Source organism: Cygnus olor, chromosome 9 (genome assembly GCF_009769625.2).
Source record: "Cygnus olor isolate bCygOlo1 chromosome 9, bCygOlo1.pri.v2, whole genome shotgun sequence".
NCBI classification, from domain to species: domain Eukaryota; kingdom Metazoa; phylum Chordata; class Aves; order Anseriformes; family Anatidae; genus Cygnus; species Cygnus olor.
In genome coordinates, this window is record NC_049177.1 from 4652284 (window position 1) to 4679889 (window position 27606).

Below are 27606 nucleotides of genomic sequence, written 5' to 3' on the forward strand. Positions count from 1 at the left end.
GTGACCTCTCCTTCTGAAGCCTCATAAAAGACTGAGCATTGCCAGCCCCTTGTTAAAGGACCTTATCTCACCATTGTCTCTTGTAGCTGAGCCTCTCCAGAGCCTTGTTGTGGCAGACAAGAGGTAGTGCAGGACCCAGCCACAGCCAGGCTGCCTTGCTGCTCGGTTTGATTGCAAAACAGGTGGAGAGAGAGTCACACACAGGGAGATGGAAAAATATAATGAGGAACCTGTCTCCCTGTCTGCAGGCAGCTGGTGGGAGCTGGAGGGCCTGAGCTCACCTTGTCTTACAGCTCATTGCTTTGGGCACAGTTAGTTCTGTTGGGGAATTCCTGGGCTGAAATAGGTTAGCTGAAATAGCGAGGATTTTCATGTTAGCTTGGAGTTTGTGCTGGTTTTATCTAGACCCTGTTCAAGTATTTAGTTTCTGGGCCTGGCATCAGGCCCCATATCTCTGTCTTGGGGTAAGTATGGGTGGGCAGCCCTGGCCAGTCCCCAGGAGGAAGAGCTTTGGTTCCTGACTGGGCTCAAGGGTTTGAGCACCTGTGGGTAGATTGTCACAGTAATTAGTGTAACAAAAAAAAAAAAACAAAAAAAAAAAAAAACGAGGAGAGGAGGATTGCTGCTGTTTAACCAAATATGTGGAGAACGCTTTCATGGCTAGTGCACCTGGTAAAACCAGCACCCTTTGACTGCTTAAGAATGTGAATGATAAGGGCTTACAGCTGGGCACGGGTTATAAGGCTAGCTAACCCCACTTCCCCTGCCTAGACGTCCTTCCCCCGGCCCTGTGGCCCCGTCAGCACACCCTCCTGCTGCAGCCTCGCCAGGGCAGCGGGGCTGAGGGGCGCCCTCATGGCAGCCCCCGCCGCTCCCGCTCTTCGGCGAAATACGGCCCCTGAGCGGCCGCTGCGGGACGCGCCGGGGCTGCCCCCGGCCGCTCTCCTCTAGAGAATACGGCCGGGCGGGGCGGCGCCGCGCCGCTCCTCGCAGCGCTACGGCGGCGGCGGGCCGGGCCGCGGCAAGATGGCGGCCGAGATCCACTCGCGGCCGCAGAGCAGCCGGCCCGTGCTGCTCAGCAAGGTGGAGGGGCACCAGGACGCCGTGAGCGCCGCGCTCCTCATCCCCAAGGAGGACGGGGTCATCACGGCCAGCGAGGACAGGTGTGGGGCCGGGGCCGGGCCGCTCGTCCCCGCCCGAGGCCCGCAGCCCCCCGGGAGGTGGCGGGGAGAGGGACGGCTGCTGCCCCTGACAGGGACACCCACCGCCGGCATCTCTTGCCGGGTTGTGCGGCCCCTGCGGAGCGCCTGGGGAATTAAACTCCTTAGCGTGAAAGGGTTAGGTGTCCGGAGGGGGTGTGTGGCGGTTGTGAACAGAACCAAAAACTCAGGCGTGTTTTTTCCTCTGCCTTTAGCTGAGCTGGCTGAATCTCTTCTAGATCAGTTATTGATGTCCCTGTCCTTCAGGAGCAGCTCCCCGAGCTGCTTCAGTCGCAACAACCCCGCTCCGATGGCCGGAGCGGAAGGTCTGTAGCCTGCTTCCTTCTGGCCGCAATAATTCAGGGAGTGAGTTGGCAGATCTGAGGGGCAGAGACGATGATGAACTGTGCGGACCATGTTTCCTGGCTGCGTGGAAAAACCATCTTGAGAGCATAATTCCGGTCCTCAGCGCCGGCTTGCTTAGCTGTTGTGGTGTTTCATGTGCTGGTAATATCGTTAAGGGGTTATTCAGGACAAATGAAAGTGGAAATAAGGAAGCAGGTAGCAGTGAGGACTGTGGCACAGGAGAAGGGTGAGTGGTTTGCACGGGAGTGGTGACAGCTGGAATTTCCCACATGCCGTGTGGGAAGTGACTTGTAACTGTAAAGAGGGATAGGAGAAGCTGCTTGAGAGCTTCTGTCCAAAAACTGTAGCAACGCTTGAAAGGAGCACGTGAAAGCATGAACGTGCATTCTTTGACAAGTAACTTAGTGGTTGGATTCTTTTACTATTTTAGTATCTGAATTTGCATTATTTTTGCATGAAGTCTCATTTGAAAAGCCTGACTCTATGAGAAGCAGTAGCGTTTGAGGGCTGAAGTTCAGCAGAGTTGTGGTTGCACCTGAACTGATAAAATATAGCATTTATCGTTAGGTCAAAAAGAGCAAACAGGCCAGCTAGCAGCAGCAGCACACGCTGACTTTATAAGCTCGCCGTTAGCCAGGGCATCCGGGCTTTGTGTGGGAGTGGGGCAGGTGAAGTGCACGCTTGCCCTGGTATAAACGAAGCTCACCAGATATTGTTAGTCTATCAGTAGCTGGTATTAAAGCTACCAAGTCTGTATAGGGTATGGTATGATGCTCCTATACGGATAAGGTAGAAACAATCAAATTTATGATGATTCTCAGTGATCTGGAAACATATATCTGCTATTAAAAATATGAAGATACAGCTGTGTTATTCAAGCTGATTATCAGCACTGCTGAGAAATCAGGAAGTTCTGGTCTATCTCCTCTTCAGTGGAGAGGTGGTGAGAACTTATTTTTCATTGGCATGCTAGGAATTACTTGCTTTTAAGTGCCAGTTGAACTTTCTAGAAAACAAGCAGTAGAAGTAGTTCAGTTTGGCAGAAGGAAGACTTAAGTAGTTTCTGCTTTTGGTTCCTATTTAGTGTGTGTGGGGTAAATAAAATGTAAACACAGTTCTTAAAGTGGCTAATTGGATTTCTTCCCCGGCCTTTTTTTTTTTTTTTCTGGAAGATTAGCGTGCTTAATTCTTAAATGAGTTATCAGTTATTGGGAGTAAAGTTCATCACTGAATTCCAAAAGCCTGGAGTATAAATGCTGTAAGTTTGGGATAAATCAAGCCAAAGATGTCCTTATGTTGTTTAAAGGCTATTTGAAAATATTTTTCTGAAGTACTTGGAGTCAGGCTTCTCTTCCTGAGGATTATTTTCTGCAGATTGGATGCCTGTTGTAATGGGCACTTTCAAAGACGTGTTCTTAAGTGGTAACTCTAGGACCTGAGCAAATATTAATTGGTTATACCACCAGCCGCTGGTACGTGGGAGGTATCTTGGTTGTCTTTCCCAAGTTTTTAGGGTGCTGGAAGCATTTGGCACAGCATTAACAGGGTCTTGAGTATTAAAGGCGTACGTGCTTATCAGACCGTACAATTGAATGTTGAGGTATTAGATATTGTCATGGCCTTAAACGGCAGCGCATCACCCTGTGTGATGTGCATACAAAAAGTGGGTATTTAAGGGAAACTTTCTGAATTTCATGATTCCAGAGACCACAGGGAGCAGCACCTGCCTCGTCAGTTTGATTCTGCAACTTAGTAGGACTTCTTAGGGTTCAAAATGCACTGCCTTGTAAAGAGGTAAACAGCTTTCTGCACTGCACTAATGCCTGTGTAAAATCAGCAGGATTTAAATCTTGACCCTTTGAACCGACAGTACACACGGCTCCTTGTTAGGCCGTGCAGTAATTGCACCTAGCTCGCAGCAAGCAGTGACGCCCGCGTGCGGTAGGTGGGTTCTTGCTTTGGCTGTAAGACGGTCTTGGTCTCTTCCCTCTCGGCTGAAGTAACTTTCTGTAGCATGTGTTGGATGGCAGGTTCGGGCTGAGGCTGAGCAACGTTTTCATTATTCATCCTGTAGGTGCAATTGTCCTGTTACCTTGTACTGCGCAGAGTGAAGTCGGCTTTTTGGGTGGCAGTATGCGTTGAGTCTTAGCGTGGTTGTGTGGAGTTTTTGATGTGAGAAATAGCAATTGCTAAAGAGTTCATATCTGAATTGAACCTGAACAGAAATCCGTGGTGCAGGCTTGCAGAGCCCTGTAGCAGACAATGCCAGTAGTTACCCTTCAAGGTCTAACGTTGAAGGTTAGCAGTCTGCATGCTTAGGTTGTGCTGATGGGAGCTGAGAATACAGCTGCATCTTTATCTGGGCACGTTTTGGTGTCAGATACAGAGCTGTGCGAGGGGCGCAGGGGCTGTTGTCTGTCTTTGGTGTGTGTTAATTTCCAAGAGTAGCTTTGGACTCTGGAGGCTAAATGCTTGCAGCGTGCCTTAGTATGGGAGTTTACTGGGATTTTCAGGTTTCCAGACATTGTTGCAATGTATTGCCTCTAATCTGAGATACTCCCACAGTACATCAAAGCCTACTCGCTCACATATCCTTCACCTACAGTTGAACATATTATCAAACTTTCTGCTCTCTTGTGTGTTCCATAAAAATGGGGCGTAGGTGTTAATACTGCGTAACAGATTATGCTGCTAGCAGCAAGCAAATATGGAGTTCAGGAAGCAGAAGAGTTGCTATGTACAACCCCTGTGAGCAGTATGCTAAAAGAGTGGGGCCAAAGTATGTTTGATTAAATCTTAATAAGCTAAGGCTGGCAAGTATTTCATAATAACCAGTGAGAAGAATGTGTTTACAAGTTAGTAGCGAGGAAAACATTGGTGTGCAAACATCCTCTGGGAATGTTGTGGATTATCATGTTGGTAGAAAAGTTGGAGTTTTTTCTACTTTAAGTGATATTTTCTACAGTAAGAAGTAATGGTTCTATTATTATTTTTTTGAGGATCCAAAAGATACTATAGCAGATCTGTGAATACTAATAAACATCTGGCTTTTTAAAAAGGATTTGAAGCTGAAAAGGAGGCAGGAGTATCTACTTTTTCAGTAGGAAACTTGCTGTTTACGAACTCTTCTCAGAAGATAGCCGGTGAGGATCGTGATCTCTGTGCCTGTGCAGGCATTGTGTCCTCCCCAGCTCCTGGGCAGTGCTTGGAGCAGCTCGCGGTGCGTCCCTCGGCCTGGGTGGCCAGCTCTGGGCTGGGGCTGGCTGCTCACACACCTGAGGAAGGCTGGCTTGGGCTGCACAGGTCCGTGGCACAGTCGAGTCTCTGGGCTTAGCCTTAAGCCTTAAGAGCCTTGTTCTCAGCAAATAGCTAAGGCAAGGTGCGCGCTTCCCAGCCACAGCTGGGGATGCTGAAGGGTGATACACTGGTGTACGAGACTAAGTGTGGCGAGGCGAAGGTAGGGTATTTGCAGCAGCCTGACAGGATCTCCGGAGTCGCTAGCGTAGCTGCATGTGGGTGCTCTGTGACTGTCAGCAGCTGCTGTTGCATTGAACCTCTGCTTAAATTGCAGCAGTGTTTTTTCTGGTTAAGGAAGTTAAATGTTGGTCAAAACTAATGCTTTAGTGGGTGGAAATGGACAAAAAACATGATTTGCAAGCAGTGTCCTTGAATTTGCGTTGCACTGTGGTTAAATCAGATTCCTAATGCTGTTTTGGGAACGGAGTCAATAGCAGTCCACACACTTCTACTTTATTTTGACTGCCAGGAAAATGCAGACTTCTGTTCCTCCTGGGAAAACAACTGGGAGTGATGGATTTCAGGTAGGAAAGCAGTTGAGCGGTATGAAGGTGTTGGGAAGATAGGGCTAGCGTAGCTCCACACTACTTGTGTGTCTGTACTGGGACAAGTTTGGATTTGCCTGCTAATCTTCCATCACTTCTCCCTCCCTGACGTATGCATTTGGCTTTTAGAGGGCAGCTTATGCTGCCTGAGCCTCAAATACTGTTGGTTTGCTGAAGGGTTTTCTCCCCTGTCAGCCCCACAATTTTTTCTCTGTTACTGTCGGGTGATTATTTGTTCTGCCCATGAAACACCAGTTGGGAAACAATGAAAATCATTAGAAGTTGGTAAGGCCACATTCAGTATTGCTTCAAGATGTTTTTGTGTGTGTTTTATATCACCTTAAAAGAAACAATCTGAATTACTCTTCTATGAACGTGCATGCTCTCCAGCTGCCACCAACTTCTGCTTCAATAATCGATGTTAGGGGAGTTTGCAGGCCTTTTTTTTTTTGTACTTCCTGCCGCTCTCAAACGTCTGAGTCTTTCGTAATTTAAAGGGTATGTTTCTATCTCTAATCCTTAATGGCTTTTGACACTTTCACATCCATGTCGAGACTGCTTTCAAACAAACCTGCTTCTTTTTAGGCCCTTCATAGGGAATGTGTAAGGAAAGGTGAGAGGTAGCCAGTTCTTTTCTGGTATTGAGCACAGAGCCCATTCATTAAATAAAAACCGAGTTCTGAGAAGTGCTAAAGACTTGGTTTGATTTTGATTTGGTGGTTCTCACAATAAAATACCTTCATGGTAGAAGGCGTCTGTGGAAGTAGCATTACTGGAGGACTTCTCGTTCTTTAAGCTGGAACTGCTATTTCACAAATTAATTTTCCAAGCAAAAGGAGATGCACCACAGCTACAGATCTGTAGGAGAAAAAATTGAGGAGGAGAAGTGGGGTCTTGACACAGGCCAATAGTCAACTGCTATGAAGCAATCTCTTCAAAGTTTGCTCAGAGCTTTATCTAATCAGATATAAAGCTGTCTAACGGCTTATCTTTGCGAGCATGAGGTTAGGAAAGTGTAAATCTTATTTAAACCAAAATAAGAAGCTTTCAGAAGTTAATTTTGCAAGCTTTTGCAGCTCTGTGCTTAGACTGTCAACTCTAGTGACTATTGTTAATGGTCACTGCACAAATTATACTTCCCAGAAGTGATTTGTTTAGAAAAGCACATTGTTTCCTTCATATTAATTCCTAGCCCAGTGTAATCAACCAAAATGCTGGGAGGAAAGAAGGCTTACTTTGGGAAAATCAGCAATGCGTTGTGTCACTTGCTATGGCAACTCTTAGTCTGTTTACAGCAAAAATAATTACATGATTTTGGCTAGAAGTGGAAGAGTTGAATTAGTAGGGGTGGAAGCTACTGTCTGAAATGTTCAGGACAGCCTGAGTGCAATGAAACTGCTTTAAAAACAGACTAAAAAGCAGTTAAAAATCAACAGGTGCTAACCCCTACTACCACTGGCATTTGTATCGTGAGGATGACTTGGAAGCACCGTCCTTACCTTTTCTCATCTTAGAAAGGGCAGCTGAAGTGTTAGCTTTTTGACCGTGAGGCAGGGTATGGATTATATAGTAAGGAGGAAGTGATGGTTTTTAAGAGGCGGCCTTGATGCAAAATATTTAATGGGCTGGAGTAATGTACGTTTGCCACTGATCTGGTGGAAAAGTGACTTGATTCAACAGCTGAAAATCTTAATTATTTTGGGGCAGTGTGTACTCAGCTGCATTGATCTCCTCTTTTAGAAGAGGAAAGTAGTACATTAAAGGTGGGTATTGTCTGCTTTATTTTTTTTAATGGTATTTTAAAGAAAAGATGAATTACAAAATCAGAGTGTTACCTTTGTATCTTCAGCCTGTTCTGAAAAGTTCTGGTCCTGATAGAAGATACCAGTTGTCTTCTGTGCTCTTTTTGTTAAACACTTAATAGTGATCTGGTGTGGTTTAGCAAATCCGTCCCTGAGTTTGATGTTGTTGTTTAACTTTAAATTCTAGCCTTTTTAGTAGTTTAAAAGTAAATAGAACAACTCACCTCCACGAAGTCTCTTGAAAGCGTTGCCAGGTACGTGTATTTACAGATCACTTAGTTTTCCATTTAGGAATGAGGAAGTTGAATTTAAACAGTAATAAAGAAAGCAAACAATGGTTTGGAGAGGAAGTTTCAGGTTGACTTGACCTTAACACTGTCTACATGTGTGTTCTTAATTTCTCGATGTAGATTCCCTTCAAACCTGTCTGTTGTAGGAACGTGTTTAATTGATGATGCCTTTCTGCAAGAGGCTCTTGTATCCTTCCTCTCAGTCTGACAGTGGTATAATACCAAATGTTCTCACAATAGTTTTTCCTTTATCTGTGGCCTGATATGGGCAGGATGCAAACTAAAAACAGTTTATAGGGAGCCTTTGCATGCTGTTCAAGTCTACAATAAGAGTTCTTTCAATTCCCACTTGACCGACTAATCAAGCCTGCTCATACTTAGGCTAGAGGAACAGTGCAACGGAACCGTGCTAATAAGGGTGCTTGTCCTTAGCATTTGTACGTGAGGAAGTAGAGGTAAGGCTTAGAAGAAATGATATGAAACCAGATCTGCTCTTCTCTTTACGTCACTATTTGGAAATGAAGATGACAGTCAAGTGCTGGAGTAATGTGCTGGCCTAGAGGATGAGGCGCTTCTGTTACTAATATTTGGTATTTGGCTTGCTGAAGGAGGAGCTGCAAAGAGAAGCTGTAAAACTTCGGAAGTTCAGACGTCTGTAATGGACTGTTTTGAGATTTATTTTAAAATGATATCAAATACTTACCAACTGTAAAGCAAGCTGTGGTTTGCTCTGCCAAAGCATGAAAGTGTCTGCAACTTGAGTTCAACTTAAATCAGCAAGAACTTCAAAGGAATTAAAAGGGTGCAATGCATAGCAATTTCTGAGGTGAACGGAAATTGTATTTCTGTTTCATACTTGGTAAAAGTCAAGGTATAAATAGTTCTGAAGGAAGCTCTTCAGAATCTGAGGATGGCTATTCTCTGTACTGTTCATCTGGTTGTGCCAGAGTACTGTTACTCCTGTTATGTTGCTACTGTAGCTATTATGTTGGAGTAGCACAAAAGCGAAGGGGAGCGAAGCTGATATTTAAGTAATAAGCTGGTTCAGATGCAAGGAGGGATGTACTTACAACTGTCTTCTCCCCGCTCTTCTCACAATGCAGAACAATCCGGGTATGGCTGAAGAGAGACAGTGGACAATACTGGCCCAGCATCTATCACACCATGTCATGTAAGTAAAATGCTGGAGATGGTAAGTGATGGCCAAGTGTAGCATGGGTCTTGTACCCATGCTGTGTGGGAATACCTCATTCCCCTTTCCTCAACCACTGCATTCACCTGGTAACCTTTAATTTTGGGAACTTTGTAGCAGCACTAGCTCAGACTTTAGTTTGAAAACTAGGTGTATAGTAGATGAGATCTAAGGCAGCATTCTGTTAAGAGCCAGATCCTTCACCAGGTAAACAGCTGTGTGGATCTGCTGCTGAAGATGTCTCCAATGCTGGTATATAACTCATCAACTGAATAGGTAAACTTTTCAAGCCATTAGCTGAAAGTCCAGACGTAAGAATATTCTCTGCTCCCTGAGCTATGTATGTATTATTATTATTTTTTAAACATCTAGATTATTGAGAAAGCAGTACTGAGTAGCAGCTTCAGTTCTGCATGGATCTTGTGTCGGTATTAAGCGTCACCTAGCATGGGTGCTTTGCTATAATTTGTTTTATGTAGAGTTGCTGCCTTGAGACATACCATCTATATAAAAAGAGGGCACACAATGGCAAAGTAAAGCAGCAGCAAAACAAAGGATGGTCTTTGGAATGGCAGTTTCTGAAGTAATTTGTCCTTTCAACTTCAGACTGATCTGAGTAGCCTAGGATCTAGATTAAAAATGCCGACTGTATTCTTTTTTTTTTGTATCCTAATAGTTGGCCTGAATTGCAGCAGTTTTTCCATTTGTCAGTTTTTAAAACAGACTATTCAGATTGTGCTCTAAAAAGGCTTTTACAAAATAAAGTATGCCTGTAGTAGTTCGAAGAGATGGGCTTGTCCTTATGCAGCATGATCACTGTAATATCTAGACTGTCCTTCCTGTGGCTTTAAATCTCTAAAAACACTTAAGGCCACGTTTTCTGAGGGTGTTGGAAAGGAAGGTATTGGTTTAAAACATCATATTATTTTAATCCTTGTAATTTGCAAGTTAAGCAACTTCAGTGGGGCTTGTTTATTTTTTTTGACAGCTCCGTGTTCAGCCATGGCTTATCATCATGACAGCAGGAGAATCTTTGTAGGCCAGGATAATGGAGCTATCATGGTAAGGTGCTGTGACTTTTCTTCAGAATGCAGATTAGAATTGCTTAGATTGCCCACAACCACCAAGTGTTGCTGGCAGCTGTTAACTTGCTCTCTTTCCCTTCTTTTTGGAATGCAGTTACTACTAAGTAGCTGAACTCCTTGGCAATGCACATGAGATGCATATTGGAGGACTGCAAAGAAGGATTCTTCTGGCCAGATGTGAGCCAGCTAACCTCAAGAAATCTTTTAGGCAACAGTGTAGCAGTGGGCCCAAATTATGACACTTCATAGGGAATTATATTGATGAGTACATTAAGTTGAGTGGAGTGTTGTGCTGCTGCACTAACAGGGTTTGTGAACTGCAGCTAGCTTGCATCTGGTCAGAAGTGTGGATCTGCCTGTATCTAGCCATGCACGTCTCTGGGTTTTTTTGCTGCAGACCTTTTTATGATGTGGAAATTTCAACACTAGCTCTAAAATTGCAAGAGGCAAGGTTGGTTTTTAGACATTACCTCTGCATGCATAGAGAAATGTATTCCCATCTCTTCTTTCAGGGAAGTCTTCTTTCTGCTTTGCTATACTCTTGTTGTAGTTTCTCTTCCTCTCCTGGGGAGTGGATACATACGGTGGAACAGAAAGCGTGTTTGTATTCTTCCCGTCTCCTTGGCAAAGGAGAGGAATCCTGTGACTATCAGATGTTTTAATTGATTCATTTCTCTATGAAAATAAGGTCAAAATAACTTTCCTATAAGGAGCCGAGATACTAAATGAACATCAGGAATACAAGTAGTTAGCTATCAGTAAACTGAGACTTTAAGATTTCAGTAAGTCTAATGGATCAAATAGAGAATACTCTCGCTTAAATCTGTCTCTTCATTATGAAGTCTCAGATCCTCATATCCAAAATGCTGCAAGATGGAGTTCTGTTTGTTCCTGCTGGGGACAAATAAGGTCTCATCTCTTATAATATCTATTCAGAAAACTTAGTTCTGGCAGCATACTCCACATTGAAAATGCAGTTCCTTATAATAACTGTAATTCGCAGTTGTAATATCAGTGTGCTGTGCCTCCAGCCTGACAAACTGTTAGATTTTAGTAAGGATATATTGTTGCTATGTAAACTCTGTTCTGTGAGGTTATTGCTCTTTTTTGTGTGTCACTCTTGCTTATGTCACTGCAATATTGTTTCTAACAGTTCCACTTTGGTTTTAGGAGTTTCATATTTCAGAGGACTTCAATAAGATGAACTTTGTGAAGACCTATCCAGGTGAACTGTTAACCGGTGTCTGCACTAATATATGTGTGAAGGGGAGGGTTCTGAAATGCTTGGGGAACTGGACAGTGTCACAGATTAACCAAGTCCAAATGTACTTTAAATCTGACTAACCTTCCAGTTGTCACTTAGTTGGGAATTACTGCCATAAGATAAATATTCTGTTATTGAGTAACCATCTGTCAGCTGAGTCTGAGTTGCAGTCATTATCATTACACGTGCGGGCTAATGATGCATTGAATTTAATGAGCCAGAACTGGTAAGTTCAGATTTTGCTCTTCAAATAGCATAGCTATACTGCGTCAATGTGTAGGGAAAGAGCTTTCTAAAGGTGTGTCTTGATAGGTGCAAGTTCCATTCATGCTTTCTGTAATCCATGGGCTAGATTACTTCTAGCTAAAGGTGAGAGTCCCTGCCTTCTCTGTCATTTGGGAGAGCAGTAGGGATGAAAAAGACCATATTTCTCTGGTACACGGGGAACAGGGATTATTCTAATACTTATGGAGATGTTATTTTCAGCATTTGTGCATCCTTAAAAGAAATACAAAGCAAGATTGCTGGTTAAAAATGGAATAATAATGTGGAAGGCCTGAAGGAGACTCTTAAGGGCTACAGATTATGTAGCAGAACAAAGTGCAGTTTGTCCTAGGACTCCCTAACACTGATAGAAGCAATGTTCTTGCTTGTAAGAAAAAAGCCTTGTTCTTAAAAACAACAAGTCTCCATTTATCCTAAGGTAGATGACAGCTCATTCAAGAGAAATAATTGCATCTTGTGGGGCAGGGGAAAGTTCTTTCTAAAGCTCTTCTAACTTCTTGCTTACTGGCAGCTTTCTAGAAAAATCTGGTGGGATTTGGTGGTTGTCATGGGTACAGGTTTGAATGTTATGGACTAGATAGGCTTTCAGGTGCTTAAAAGAGTGAATCTCAGTATAGCTTCCTTGGGATCAGGAAAGAGGCACTTAAAGCAATTAAGCTTTTTAGATTCGTTACATTCCCCCGAAGTCCTGACTTCCTAACTAGAGGAAGCTGAGAGATTACGTGCTTCTTTACCAGAGTATCTTTGGTATCAGGGCTGAATTCAACTTCTCTCTCTGTGGGAGAAAGGCTTAAGTCAGCTGACTGATGTGTTTGGTTCACTTAAGCTATTCAGCAGGCATATACCAAACAGAACAATGTTAGCCTTTTAATTTAGAGAACAATGATAGCCTTTTAATTTACTTGCCTAGAGGCAAGTACAATATGATGGTAAAAACATCTTCCTGGAGCATTGCTTAGATAGCATCTTCAACCTATGTCTCTCTGAACTAGAACACAAGAACACATCACGTCAATTTCTAGGAAAAACTACCCAGAATCTTTTTTCTTCCCGCAGCTCATCAGAATCGAGTATCTGCTATTATTTTCTGCCTGACATCAGAGTGGGTTATCAGCACTGGTCATGACAAGTGTGTCAGCTGGATGTGTACCAGGAGTGGGAGTATGCTGGGGAGACATTATTTCACCTCTTGGGCTTCATGTCTACAGTATCCTTTTGAAAACGATTGCTGCCTAGAAACTGGAAAAGTTTTGTTCATTTAGCTCAACTTGTTCCTTCCTTTTAATTTAAAAAGCTAGAGTTAAAATCTCTTGCAAGCCTGCAAACTTTAATTTTGATGAGATGTTAAATACTTCTGCTTCTGTTAGCTTTTGTTAGATTGTAGACGGGAAATTGTGACCTTGAGCTATAGGTCTTAAGGTGTTGCTAGTTCCTAATTTTGAGATGTGTCTGCATCTTGTCAAATCACTTCATTCAACAGATGCCAGTGTACATTGGAGTCCTACCTTTAAGCTACAGGGTACATCAAAACTTAATTCATTACTAGCACTAATTTGTCTGTGTGCTTTGCTTTCCTGCAAATTGCTTTTAACTGCAGCATTTGTGGCTTAAGAACTCCTATTGTCTCTTCAGCTGTGAGTATTTCAGGGCATTCTTTACCCTGTGTAAAAGACGAACCCAGTAGCTAAAACTGTAGTTCATATGTCAAAGCTTCTGAACATGAAATCCCTTAAATCCTAATACTGTTTTTTTTTATCAGTTGCTAAGTAGCAGTTTAGATGTGACCCTAAGATGATTGGAGGTGCTGGCTTGGTGTATGAGGATTAATGGCAATAACATTGTAGAACTGGTGGGGTTCAAAGTCTGAAAGATCAACTACATCTCTTTAAGAAAGAAAGACCTCTCTAGAATTACTATATGCTTGTGGAGTGCTGAGGACCTAGGAGGAAAGCTAACTGCTTGGTTGCCAGCAGCCTCTCCAGCATTCTGAGGTCTCATCTGTGCAGACCCTGCCTTCTTGACTGAAGAGGTGACAGGGTTGTGTTGTGGTACTGTTGCCCATTGCTGCTGTCCTTGTTCTAGAGTTAAGGGGTTTTGTGTCCTGCAAACATTACACACACAGCTCACCGTGCTGAGTGTAGCACAGAACCGGGTTAATACTGGCGTGTGTGTTATGAGACTAACTCACAGAACAGTCTGAGAGAACTCAGACTCTCAGAACTTCTGAGAGTCACTGAATGCCACGGGTATTCTAGTATTTACAATAGTGTTAGCTAGAACAGTTTATTATGAAAATGGAGAAAAGAATCAAGGTCAAAGTAAATTCCCACTGAAGACCATGGCATTTGAAAATACATTGTAATTGGTTGTGCCTTTGAGTTGTGTTTGGAAGAACTAGCTTTCTGGTGTGTGGGTACCAGATGCTTGGTGTCTCTTGTCAGGAGGTTCCTGAGGACTTATTTGTTAACGATCCTGTGATTCTGTGTGTAAGCTTCTGAAAAACACAGTAGAGTACGTTGTCTTTGCTGGATTAGCAGGCATAATGCTAGCATGAACTTTCAAGATGAAGAAAGGATCACGTGTTCAGGGACTTAATGGATTTGTTGAAAGTGAATTGTTTATCTCAAGATTCTGAATGCTTAAGAGATTTCAGAATGTCATAGATGGCAAAATGTCTGCTTTTTCACTTATGGTGGGATTTTTGGCACACTGACTTTTTAAAATTAGTCTTTCCTGTTGTGGAGAATAGGCTACATTGCTAGCAGCTGCTTGTGGTTTTTGTGTGGCTCCAGAAAGACAGGTGAGTTAATACTCAACTCTTGGGATATGTGGTGTCAGTTATGTGTTTTTTTTCTTAGTTCTTGCTTACTTCCTGAATAACATAAGTCATCTAGAAGTAGCAAATGATCTGGTTTCATCCAGCTTGCTATCCTTTAGTTTTTGGAGACAGTAGTCACATAGTAACAAGAACGGAATATCAGAAAACCATTGTGGTGTATATTGCTTTTGTGAAAGGTGACATCTTAATAGATCCTGTGTTAGGATGCATTGTGGCTTTTATGACAGTGTTCCGTGGAAGAACTCTTTCTGAAATACGTGATATCTCCAAATACTTTGACAGTCTTTGATAGTGTGCTCAAGGACCTCCATCAGGAAACCTGAAAGTGGAGAGGAGAGAACATTAATGAAAAGGAGAGACCATTTCATTTACTAGAACAGTGGGAGTATACTTCTACTTGTAAGGTAAACTAGCCATGGAGGGTCGACATCCTTGAGTTTAGTTTTCCTGTCCTGGGGTTACCAACCATTATAACATGCTAGGAAACAGAGTTTATAGGAGCAGGTATTTGGTCTAAGTCTGAACAGCACTCAATGTCCAGTGAGGTGTTACTGATGGTAGGTCTGCATTGCAAGTAGCCTAAGGAGTTCTGGCATCTCTTGTAGAAGATCTTGTGTTCTGTGAGTATCTGCCAGAAATGATCTAAATCTACTTAGTGTGCCTTAAACTAGGGAATGGGTTATCTCATGGCTTCTCCAGTGGCTTTTGTCTCTTGTTTTCCATACTATCTTAATTCCATATGTAGGGAAGGGTGAGGAGAAGAGAGGAATAAAAAGGACTGAACTATTACAGTGTCCATCCGGGTTAGACATAGTTATATAAATATTTGGCATACTAACATGTTCTTTTCTGATTTATTGCGGCTTTGCAGCTGACATCTATACTCTGTTTCAATCCCTTAAAACATTTTTAAGAACAAATGAATGTTCTCTTGACTGATGATCAGATATGACTATGAAACTCGTTATGCATTTGTTGGTGATTATTCTGGACAGATCACTCTCCTGAAGCTTGAGCAGAACACGTGCTCGATTATCACAACACTCAAAGGCCATGAAGGTAAAGTAACTCTCTTAATTCCACTTGACCCGGGTTATAATACCTCCATGTATATCAGAATGGGACATCCACATCTTAAGGCTAGGTACTGAATAAGCAACTAGTGCGACATAGTAGTTACAAAAGCTTTTCAAAGCTACAAGTACTATTTCTTAAAGAACAGATGCATCCCTCCTGTATGGAAATCTCAGTCCTATATACACTGACAAGTATTTTTATTGTAGATGAGAAATAAAGGTAGACACAGGCATTCAGTTAAGCACAAGTCATCCACTAGATGGCCACCTTTAAAAACTTTAGTTTCCTTAACACTGAAAAGAAAGGACCAGAATGTGTTGCTTTCTCTTCCCTTCCTCCCTCCCCACTCCCCCGGAGATCTTCTAGTATTAAAACAGCTTGAGCAAGCCCAGATCTAGATTCTAAAAAGCCACTTAATTCTTCCCAACGAGGACTCTCCTGTTTTGATCAGTCTATTACGAGACCCTAGTTCATGTTTTTTCTGTGTTTAGCAGAAGCTAAGCTATACGCAAGAAATCTAGAGAGCCTTCTAGAATCAAATGTCTATTTGATAACAAATGTCTCATGCTGCGTATCATAGCTGAAGCCCTTATATCAGATGAAGAACCAAGTAGTCTGTAACATGTTAGAGCTACTGTCTTCAGTAATGAGTAAGGAAGAATGCAAATTACAGAAGAATGTATAATTTAATAATATGCTGAGAGAAATAAGACTTAACTCTTCTCATGTAGTACTAACAACTTTCAATTCAGCTGACTAGTTTGCATCTGGGTAGGGCTGAGTTACTGGGTCATGAAACTCTGTTCCATTGGAAAAGGCTGCCTTTTCTAACAGCTGTAAGCATAGAGTAGACTTTGTAAGCTGGGTAGGCTCCTGCTTTGCAGATGACTGTAAAATGACAAAGCTCGCTTTGAATAGGAAAGGCAAATTGAAATTTTCCAATGATAAATGCATCATCTGCTTTCAAGCAGAATTCCAGATTGCTTCGGTTAAGTGCAAAATAATTATCCTGGCCCTGCTTTACCTCTACGTTTTGCAACAGTCTGTATTTAAATGCAAAGCCTTGATAGATGGTATTGGTAGTCTGAAAGCAGCATTTCTGGACGTGGCATTACATACAGTACATATTTTATCTGCTGAGTTGCAGCGAGCTTCCAAGCGCCTACTTCAGCAGCACTGTCTGCATAGCAGACAGCTTTGGCTTTTTTTTTTCCTTGAAGCAAAACAGATTGTGTAGCCTTTTTCCCTCCCAAGTATCTGCATGATATTCCCAAGGCCTGGTAACTCTAAATCTAAGCAGTAGCTAGTTCTGAGTGTGGCTGTGTGTGCTAGACTAAAAACCTGACTTCAGCTTGTTTTCTTTTCTAGTTCTAGCCTTAACTGTGACTTCATAAGCAAGCACTATTTACTCTGCAGTTTAAATGGCTTTAGAGCTTGTCGCTCGACAGTCATCTTCTAGAATTCTCCACACTTAATAGCCTGCTCTGTGTAATGCTGAAATAATATTTAAACTGCTTTTTATGGAGCAGATGGCCGCTGTTCTCTGAGACAACTGTTCCCAAATGGGTCAGTCTGAAAACAATATAGTCCTAAAGGAGGCAAGTCGACTCTCTTGCTGGAGAGAGCTGGAAGGGATTGATTTGGGCTGTAATTACCACTCATCTTGCTTTCAGAATAACAAGGCTCTTGATGACAATTGAGCAACGGAAGGATTTTTTTAGAGGGAAGGATATCTGTAAGGGGAAAAAATGTTCCTGCAACCACAAAACTATAGGTGGCATGAGTGACAAAGTTACTTCTTCTGTCTCCCGTATATGTTACCATGCATATGGGATTTAGTTTAAGACTCCTACTGTATGATGGCTAAATTCTTTGACTATTGAGTGGCACAGCCAGGTCGGGCCTTCTGAAATCTCATCTCGTAATTTAGTATGTAGTATCCAAATTTGCTAACAGACTCCCAGCGAAAGTCACTTTGCTTCTTTTTCCAACTATTTTAATGTTAAAAATAGTTGTGTAAGGGGCTTGGTTTACCTGGGAATACTGTGCTCTGTCCAGTAACCACTGACTGAGGAACTTACTGTATTGTGTATGCTAGTCTCTGCTTGGCAAGCTTTAATGCTTTTTACCTTCCAAAGGTCACATAGCAGCCTGCCAGCTCTTAAAACCAAGCACAGAAATACAAGGAACAGAAAACTGCTAAATCAAACTTTCTGAATTATGCTTTCTTTCTTTCTTCGCGGGGGCGTTTTTGTTCTGTTATCAGTGCTTTTTGCCTCTGTAGCAGGGCTAGCATTTGTTACTGTAGTAAGGAAGTATGTCAGGTTTCCCTTTAATAGCCTGGGGAGTGACCCCCTTAGACCTAACTGTAGAATGTTCTTTCCTAGGAAGCATTACTTCCCTGTGGTGGGATCCTGTTCAACGACTGCTCTTCTCGGGTGCCTCTGATCACAGCATTATCATGTGGGATATTGGTGGAAGGAAGGGGCGAACGTTGCTGCTCCAGGGCCATCAGTATGTAGTGGTGTCTTGTCTTTCCTGCATATTCTGTAATGAACACAGAGTCCTAGGAAGACCAAATAGCATGGCGAGATGTTTGAATCTTTGTGAATAATGAAGAAAAATGAAAGCTTTTTTCAGAACTGAAGACTTCTGAGGGGGAAGAAGGGTAATTAGTGATTGGAAAGCATTACTGATAAAGCTTTTTTGGTTGTGTTTGTTGGATAATGAGAACATAACATAAAGGTAGATTATAGAAAGAGATGGGTAAAAGACCTAAATCATCTTACTTGAACTTTTATGTAAAAGTTGCATGCTTCTGTATTGTGTAAACACTTCACTGAGTTGCTTGTGAGGACCTGTGAGGTGATAAACTAATTGGCTAAATTACTGAGGTGGGTCACTGGACTTCAGAAAAGCATGTCACATCTCTGCTGTTCTGTGGATTATGTAGTTAGTTGTCTGTATTTAATCAATTTTGTATTTTTAGAGAGACAACAGTACCTGGCTGCCTCTCATAAATCTAGGGCCTTAATTCAGTCTGACAGGCAGTTCACCACTGAAGCTATATTCTCCTTAGAAATGCAGTGGTGGTAGAGATCTTGTTTATGTTCAAAGATGTATTTGTATAGTACATTCTCCTCTTGTCTGATTCGTAGATGCCTCCATCCACCTTTGATCAAGACTCATAGCCATAGTTCTAGAACTCTTGTTTAATCTTGAGGATTTAGTTTTATGGCTAAAGACCTAAAAATAGAATGTCGGTTACAAAAGAGTAACTGACGTCAGCAACTGGAGGACTTTATACTGCTGTTACTGCTGTATCATGTGTCCTGCTGAAGACTTAAAACACTGTTAGTTTCTCTTCAAACATCACACTTAGCATCAAACTTCATACTGAATGGGAAAGTAAGTTCTTCTGAGGAGCAGAATGGCTTTTCTAATTCAACTTAGATGTTGCAAAGCAGTTTAATGTTGTTGAGATCCTTTGTTTAGTTTCTTAGAGTTGACTTTCACTTTGCCATGACTCTTTGTTTAGAATTAAACTTACTGGTGAAAGCATGCTTTCATTTGCAGCTACAGACTTACTGTGATTTATTAGCAAAAGTGGAAACTCCATCTGCTTTCTATATGTATCTTGAGATAAATATTTCTTTTTATTTTTCCAGTTGTCTCTGTTCTGATAAGTGGCTCTCCTTGCCAACAGAGAAGGGTATTTGCATTCACACTCTGAGCCAGATTACACTCAGCTCACTGCCAGTGCTTTTCACCAGCAAATGTTAACATGGAGCTGTACCTCTGGTATTCTGGTCAAGCCTTAGAATTTGACAAGTTCTAGTCAACATTCTGGCGCAAGGGTAGGGCTTACGTGGCAGCATCCCTTCACTCATCTTTGTAGCTTTATGTAGACTTAACAAAATGTTTGGAAATCAGTTTCAGAAATCAGTTTTAGCATTCTAGGTAGCTTTACAAGGATAAATCAGGGTTTTCTGGGAAACTAAGCTTTGTTTAAATGACTGTGGGTAAATAGCATATGCTTTGTTTGCAGTGACAAGGTGCAGGCTATCTGCTACATCCAGCTGACACGGCAGCTAGTATCTTGTTCAGCTGATGGAGGAATTGCTGTTTGGAACATGGATATCAGCAGGGAAGAGGTAAGATCATGTTCTAGGTCAAAGACAGATTTTTGTTTTTCCTCTTTGGAGGCTGACATGGCTTTACTTGGTCTGTTTTTCTTCACGTTGCCTGAAACGTTAAGGCTGAATGATACCTCTAAAATCTGCTCTGTTCTGTTGGCTGTCCGTACTGCATTGTAGTAGGTAGATCCTGGGGACATGAGAGGTGCAGGACAGGCTCGGCACTACTTAGCTGCTTATCTCAGTGAGACGATATGTTCAGTCTGGAATGGCTACAGCCCTTGCCGCTGGAACACTCTGATGTAGGCAAGCCTTTGCAGTAAAGAAATGAAAGGACAGTGCTTCAAAAGTCTTGAAATAAATTCGCAACTCATGTCAAAGCACATTAAGAAGTGATGCTGTTTTTAAGATGCATTTCAAAATGTAGAGATTCAGTCCTCAGACAGCTTTTTTTTTAAAGACCCCAAAACACACCAACTGAGCCTGCCATGCATGTTCTCTCTGCATCAATTCCTATCCTCCACAGGAGCTAAAAAGATGTGTGTTAGCACTATGTTTGGTTAAACCATAATTATAAGGGTTAATGTTGGTTGCCCCCGTAAAGCTGTATTTAAAATTCAACCTTCCCTTAAATGCTTTGCCTTAAATACACCTATTTAGATGAAAAACTTTTTTGACCTATATTGAAGTGTCACCTTGAACATGCTGAATGCTGTATGTGATGCTCCTGTTGTTTTTAGCATGAAGATCTCTCTCTCCTTAAGACTTCCAGAATTAGTGACTTCAGGAATCTTCGTGTCTGCAAGCCACTGGCTTATAGTACAATTGGGAAAACAAGATGTGTCCATTTCTCTCTCTTCTGGATCTGCATGAAAGAATTAGTAGATGGTTTTAATGCAATTAAACTAATGCAGTTAGTGCAGCTGTGGTGTCTCAGAACTTGGAAAAACATAACTGAACATGCTGTCTTTGAAGGACTATCTAATGAGTCATGTTAGGGGTATCTTCAAATATGCACTAAGGCACGTAAGATTATAAAATAGATTTTTTGATTAGAAGGAACAATAACTCCACTGACAGATGTACTATTGATCTATTGATCTTGGACAACTTTAGCTGTATGTTAGTAATAGTGCTGGTAGTGTTGTGGTGGGTTTTATTTCCTGTTTAATGCCTAAAAAAAAAAAAGGAAAGAAGAATAGGAAGAGAGCCTCCTGCCCTTCTGTTAGGGAGAGCCAGCAAGTCAAATCGCTGTCTTCTCAAAAATGCTATTAAGTGGAAACAGCTGTTGTAAGTAACGGAAAGAAGCAATATGGAACATCTCACTGGCTGGAGAGTCAATTTATTTCCTCTGTTCTCCTCCATCATCCCTACCTCCCATGCTGGACTTTGCTATCACCCTTTACAATTTATTCCACTAGCTTGGGGGAAGGAAGGGTGTGGAATCAAGGCTGAAGGTCTATGAACTGGTCATCTGGCATTAATAAGTGTTCCTGGTGAGATGGTACAACTGACAATGCTACTGTTTTAGTACTGTCAACAATGGATGTAAGTGAAATCAGGAGAAACACTCCTTTGTTGTTCCAGTTTTCTTGTGTCAGGTTTTAGGGAGAGTCCCCCATCAGATGCGTAGTTGCACAAATACACGTTCTAATTCAAGCCTATGTACTAAAAAATTATTGACTCTTTCTGTCCCTTAAAAGGATGCTCACTTAAAGTATCCAAGTGTGTTGAAATGTGTGAAAGTTTTAACTATTTTCATTTGGCATAGTCCATTTATGGCAAGAAAAATATGTGGCTGGGAGAAGGGATGCTTAATGAAGCTGTGGACAGGATGGAAAATGTGGATGATTTAATTATTTAAATTGTAATCTTAGGGAAACAGAAAAGATCATTACTTCCAGAATTTACTTCTGGACCCCTCCTTAGAGGGGCATGACTGCCTTGTAGCTTCTACACCTTGTATTACATTAGCCCTTAGAAATCATCTAGGAAGCCAGAGCTGCAATCTTTGAACGCTTGCAGCAAGTTTAATACCTTAGACGTTTTAATTAGTTTTCTTATTAAGGCAGTAACATCACATACTGCCGTAGGCTTTAAAAGGATAGGAGGTTTGTAGTTCTTGGTAACAAGTCACTGTAGTTTTGGTGGTGTTGTGGTTTTTTTTGTTTGTTTTTGTATTAAACTTCCTACGTACTGTACCCTAGGCAATCTATCCCTTTTTTAATATCCAGAGCTGAGACAGGGCCCTTTTCCAAGTAAAACTCTGCTCTGGGTTCTTGAAACAAACTTTCTTGGCTGGCTTATGAGGGGGGAAAAAATCTAATTACTTGCATCTCTTGCTGTTTTGTAGGCTCCTCAATGGCTAGAAAGTGATTCCTGTCAGAAGTGTGAACAACCTTTCTTCTGGAATATAAAGCAAATGTGGGACACAAAGACATTAGGCTTGAGACAGGTGAGCTTCCTGGTTTGAGTGCATAGCTGTATTTCATCACTTAAGCAAAAAGCAAACAGAAAACTGCTAATGTTGTTAGATCTTCTATACTGTTGGTATTTTTGCTGCTTTGAAGCAAGAGTTTATAGAGAGGTCACAGCTTCTAGGCAGCGCTAGGAAGTTTCACAATGCACTGTAACTGAGCAAACTGCAGTTCAGTGAACCAGTGGTGGCCCTTCTCTTACCGGGTTACAGCGTGAAAGCTTTCCAAATAGATTTCTATTTAGATGGACTAGACAGGCATGAAGGCTGTGTTTTTGGCTCTCTTGGACTCCTTTCCTTGGTTGGTTGTCCAACCCTTTTTTCCCCTGCTCCAAGAAGGAGCTTGTGAAAGGAGAAGGGAATGAGCAGGAAGGATACAGAAGTAAACCCATCAGTGGCAAGACTGTTCAGAACTCCAGAATCCTTGATCTTCGCTTGAAGCAACAGGAGACTTCCTTACATGTTGCTGTTGTTCAACAAACACTTGGTAAAATAGTCAAGTGGTACAATGTAGTGATTTTTGTGGCTTATTGATTTTTTTTCTCTTCCCTGAAGCATCACTGCAGAAAATGTGGGCAAGCAGTGTGTGGCAAGTGCAGTACCAAACGGTCAAGTTACCCAATCATGGGATTTGAGTTCCAGGTCCGTGTCTGTGATTCCTGTTTTGAGTCAATCAAGGATGAAGAGTGAGTATTAAGGAGTAATAAATAAAGTAATGCTGCTGGGATGCAGAAACAACTGTGCTTACTCCACATAGACACTTAATGCTGTGCAAATGTGCCAAGCTGACTCTATTAAGAGGCCACCTCTGCTTTGGGCACTCAAAGCAGTATAATGATGGAAATACCTCAACTGGCTCTGCAAGTGAATTTGGATCAGATGCAGGTTTACAACTCTTTTATCTAGTTTTTCTTCTTCTCCATGAACCCAGATCTAGGGCTGTGATAAATTCATCTCAAGATTTTTGTTTAGGTAAAGGCTATTGATTGCACTTAAAACAGGTGGCTGGCAATGCATCACAGCTACCCAGCTGTATATATGTTAATTTATGTATCCTTATTGTGACTTGTTCCTATAGCAGTGTTTATCAACAGCCCAACGTTATTTTTTTTCCCATGCAAGCAAATTGGGTTAGACTTAATTTGCTGTCTTATTAAACTCTTCTTGGCTATGAAGGAGCACCCTTTTTATCTTTATACCAACAGCACTTCACTGCTCAGTGTTTTGTCACCTTGGAAATGTGGAGTGCTAAAGGACCAGAGTAATCAGATATGTGGGGTGTTTTTTGTTTGTTTTGTGTTTTTTTGTGGTTTTGTTGTTGTTTGCTTTTGTTTTTGAAAGGGAAGTGCTGTGCCCACTTGACTCACTGTAGCCAGCAGATAAAAATGTAGCTGAACTTGACTTTGTAACAAGAAATACGATTATTTACTTATACTATGTCCCACTTCTGTTGTAACATTTTTAACATGCAGGGGAGGACCAGGAATTGTCACACCTGTATAACTACACAAGTAATGCCTTAGCATGATTTGCTGGTTTAATTCTGTCCCCTTTATTATGGCACTGCAGTTCTCAGGACTGATTTATTAGTATTTGAGCAGCTTAATTTTCTTGCAAGTTCATTCTACGCTGCTATAATGGTGCCATCAAGCTTCAACTAATGGCTGGCCTTCATTTGACCTGGTCTCTTGCAGCCGTACTTCCTTGGCAACCTTTCATGAAGGAAAACACAACATTTCACACATGTCCATGGACATCTCCAGAGGGCTAATGGTCACCTGTGGAAGCGATCGGATTGTGAAGGTATTCATGTACCTCTTTTCTCTGTTTATCAGAGATATTTAATACAGAACTGGTGTTTGTGTATACTTTTTTTTCTGACAACTGTTGCTATAAATCTGACTGTTGTGGGCAGCAAGAATCATATTTGTTCCAGATTGTACTTTCCTGCAGCTGAGTGAGGAAATGACCTGTAAGTCCACAGCATGGAGTCTAGCTGTCAGAAACGGTTACTGTTGGTGTCTTCAGGACAAACAAAGCAGGCATCAGTACTGGCAGATTCTGCTAGTGGCCTTAAAGATGTGGACATGATGAAACGTGCAGTGTCTGAGCTTCTTGGAGCATTTGCCACTAAAAGCCCTGGTTATGAGGCAATGACATGGAAATCAGTCTTACTTCCAATCTTGCTGAGTTTAAGCCATACATCCTCCATGCGTGCCAGAACTGAGACTGTTCTGGGCTGTTCCTGTTGTTCTCTAAGCACGTTTATAACAAACTGCATAGTGCTTTATAGACCAGCCCTGTGAGAACTGCTGAGAACTCCTGAGCCCTAGGTTTGGCTGTTGGTTTGTAAGGCTGGTATACCTACTTGTTGTAATCAAGTCTAGTTTAAAAAGGTTTTGTTACTTAATGTACAGGGAGATTTTTGTTTACTTCTATGCCTCTTACAGAAATACCTCTTAGATCTTATATTGTTACTATATAATTCTCCACAATACTTTCTTCCAGATCTGGGACATGACGCCAGTAGTTGGTTGCAGCCTTGCAACTGGCTTCTCTTCACGTTGATCTAATACCTGACAGGTTTATGCACCTTATGTACAGCAATATGCACCGAATGAATGGAATCCTTCTTAAGAATATTACCGCAAACACTGGTTGCTTGATTCTTCTCCTGATGCTGTTCCAGGATGGACAGTCACCTTTGTAGAGCAAACCTTTTCTGTTGGGCTCACCAGGACTTTCCTTGGTGCGGAAGTGCAGCCTCTCGGACTAACGTAAAATGGCTTACCTGCAATATGACGCCTTGATGAAAGGACCTGTTGTTTCTCGGTTTACATGTAGTGTTAACAATGTGCTATCTCTGCTGATATATCTTGTACAGATACTGTGTAGCGTAAACATTATCAGAGTAAAATGAGCATAGTACATTCGATTTGTGCAAGTAGTAAAGTAACTTATTCTCTCTTCCAAAAAGCAGTTCTGTAGAAATACTTTTGAGCAGTCACCGTCTAAACTGCCTCCAAAAGGTATGTTGGTTATTCCTATGGAAGGAGGAAATACTTCAAAGTGGCAGGTAGCTTCTTTCAGATGAGATAGTAAGAGAACCTTTAATCATACAAGATTTCCTTTATTGGCTTTCTTGTAGTGTTTGTCTTCAAATTCAGTCACTAGTGAAGTCACTTTTGTGGGACAACTGTTCAGGTAGTTGGTGAGTCTTCAAACACTTCAAGGCTCTTAAGTAGAGTTTTAGCATAGCTAACAAACTTCTGTAGGTCTTACTAAAATATGCAGCCCCGCTACTCTACTTTAAAGACAGGCTGTAGGTGTGAGCCATATGCTCTGACGACTCTGTAATGCTGTTAGAATGGGAAGCTAAGCAAATCTGCCTTGTTAAATGGTATGGCTAAGAAAAAATGGCCAGCTAAAACTTAGAGACTTTTTTCCTGTGGAAAGGCTGATGTTTGTTTAATGGTAGGGAGCCTGTCTCTGCTAAAATGCAGCATAAATTTAAATACTGCCTTGTTGCTTAAAAACTGATAAATACTGAGAGTTTCTGAAGCAATAATTACCAAGGTACAGAACATCTGTTTTTTTTTTTTTCCCCCTGCAGCACCTAGGTCTGTTAATCTTGAGTCTTATATTGATCCTTTCCTATTTCAAAGCTGAGAAGTATGAAGAAGAGCTGGGAGGCTTTTACAACTGCAGTTGGCACATACTGGAAATAATTAATGAGACTGGCAATAAATTGGTCTATCGTTCATATGAGTATCCTGCATTTGAATCCTGTAAAGAGAGCTTTGAAAGCTAAGGTAATATGTCAGAGCTTAAGCTTGGAGCTATTTAGATTCCTCTGAAAACAGGTGCATATGTGTGAGGACAAAAACTGTGGGTAGGTCAGCTGGCCCAGAGTTAGGTGCTGTTTTGCAACTGTCAAAGGTAATAGGTTCTTTCTGGCAGAGGATTAAAGGGTTAGACTGTCTTTAATGCAGCAATGATCAAGTGGTGCTATGAGTGTTAGTGAATTCAAGTCCTAGTTGTCTAACTTGACACTAATAATCTGCATTGGACCATGCTGTAGGCTAAAATATATGAAGATCGTGGTATATTTAATAAACCATTATTCACTTCCATTTGAAGCCAAAAAGCTGATACTCTCCAAAAGGGCATTAGAATCCAGAATATGTTAGTTACTGTTATTTTGGAGCTGACATTGTCTACTTTTCCATGGTCCTTCTCCAGAAGTTTTGCTAGGAGTCTTTTGACCTGCTAGCCATGTTGGGCCAGTGAAAAATAATCAAATCCCTCTTTTGTGGGAATCCCAAAACTTGTCTTGCCTTCAGTTCAGGATTTAGCACTTGTCAGACTGATTTAATTCATCCTTTGATACATGCTGTATAGCTACTTTTTTTGTGTGTGAAGGTTTATTTCTAAGTTATTGAGAGAAAATCAGCTTGTACTGGAAAAAAATCACAGCTTTCTGCTCTGAAGGCTTTCAGCCTTGTAAATCAAGAAAGAAACTGAGTGTTTGAAGGGGGTGAACAAGCCCTGATAATGCTCTGCATTTGCCTTCAGACTTCTTCCTATGTGGTTTTGGAAGAGAACAGAAGTCTTCCTCCTCACAGCACATAAGGCAGAACTGGAGTTCCATAGCTAGAGCCATGTAAGATACTGCTGTGCTGTAAGGAGGATCTAGGGTTGTGTCTTAAGCGGTGAGATTAATGTCGATGTGGGATGAACAGCATTTTTTGCCAAACCAGGCATTCTGAAACTCTTACACCAATGATACTGAGGTGTAATTCGTTTGCAGCTGATACTCCTGAACTTCAGCTTTTTTAGTTCTGATTAGTCCATGTGCCCCTGATCAGCATGCAGCTCCCCCCCTCCTTGTGAATACTTCCTCTGCTTCTTGAGAACCACTTATTTTACATTAAGGTTTTGACACTAGAAAATATATTCTCTACTGCATATTGTTAAACCTAAGGAATCTATTTTCTATAATTGATATACTTATAGATAGTGTCGGTTCAGATTATAGCAAGACAATTACGGTTGCTAAGTCATTAGTCATGTAAGTATACTCCTGGTGTTGAATGAGTAATGCTTACAAACCACTAAAGAGATAGTGTTTTTGTTTATGAGCAACTATCTCAAAGGCACATACTCTCATGAAACTGAACATATTTCAGCTATGTCAGCTTAAGTGTGCAATTACTGAGAAGGCTTGATTTGAAACATTACTAATCTTGCTTGTATAACCTCTTTCATTGGGGCAGGGAAGGGGAGCAAAGGGTACTAGTATGTGCTACGTCTTTACTAGTTGTATTTCTGTACCCTGCATAATTAAGCGATGCTAGATAAATCTGTCCCTTGCTCCTTCTTGTCTGTTTTTTAAAACTTTGATTACATGTACAATAAAATATTTCTTGATACTCAATTAGTCTATTTGGATGATCCATCTTTTCTTAAATTCTATGAATGAACTCCCGTTCTGTGCTCTGGCTCCTCCTTTAGACAGCCCGTGTCCAAATCCTAGGTTGGAGGGATGGCTTGTCAGATGTGTTGTGTTGGAGCTGAATGAGCCACAGCACTGGGCTTAAAGGCCTGTGATGAAACGTGAGCTGAGACAAACAACTGCTGCATGGTCCTAACTAGGGATGTACAGCTGTGCTCCGTATCCTGTGTCCTGCTTGCCAGCTCATACAGACCTCTCCTCTGGTTCATCTAGTTCTTCTTCAGAGGTATGCCAAGCT

The 27606-nt window shown here is 41.7% G+C and overlaps 1 protein-coding gene across 1 annotated transcript; it reads left to right on the plus strand.

Moving 5' to 3' along the window:
• Nucleotides 1-939: 939 nt before the first annotated feature.
• WDFY1 (WD repeat and FYVE domain containing 1) lies at nucleotides 940-27286 on the plus strand. The gene is made up of 12 exons (XM_040568109.1): nucleotides 940-1163; nucleotides 8603-8670; nucleotides 9680-9753; nucleotides 10947-11001; nucleotides 12382-12532; nucleotides 15111-15223; nucleotides 17629-17755; nucleotides 19290-19395; nucleotides 21731-21832; nucleotides 22409-22539; nucleotides 23548-23656; nucleotides 24362-27286. The coding sequence occupies exons 1-12, from the start codon at nucleotides 1027-1029 to the stop codon at nucleotides 24419-24421; spliced, it is 1233 nt and encodes a 410-aa protein (XP_040424043.1). The 5' UTR covers nucleotides 940-1026; the 3' UTR covers nucleotides 24422-27286.
• The last annotated feature ends 320 nt before the right edge of the window (nucleotides 27287-27606 follow it).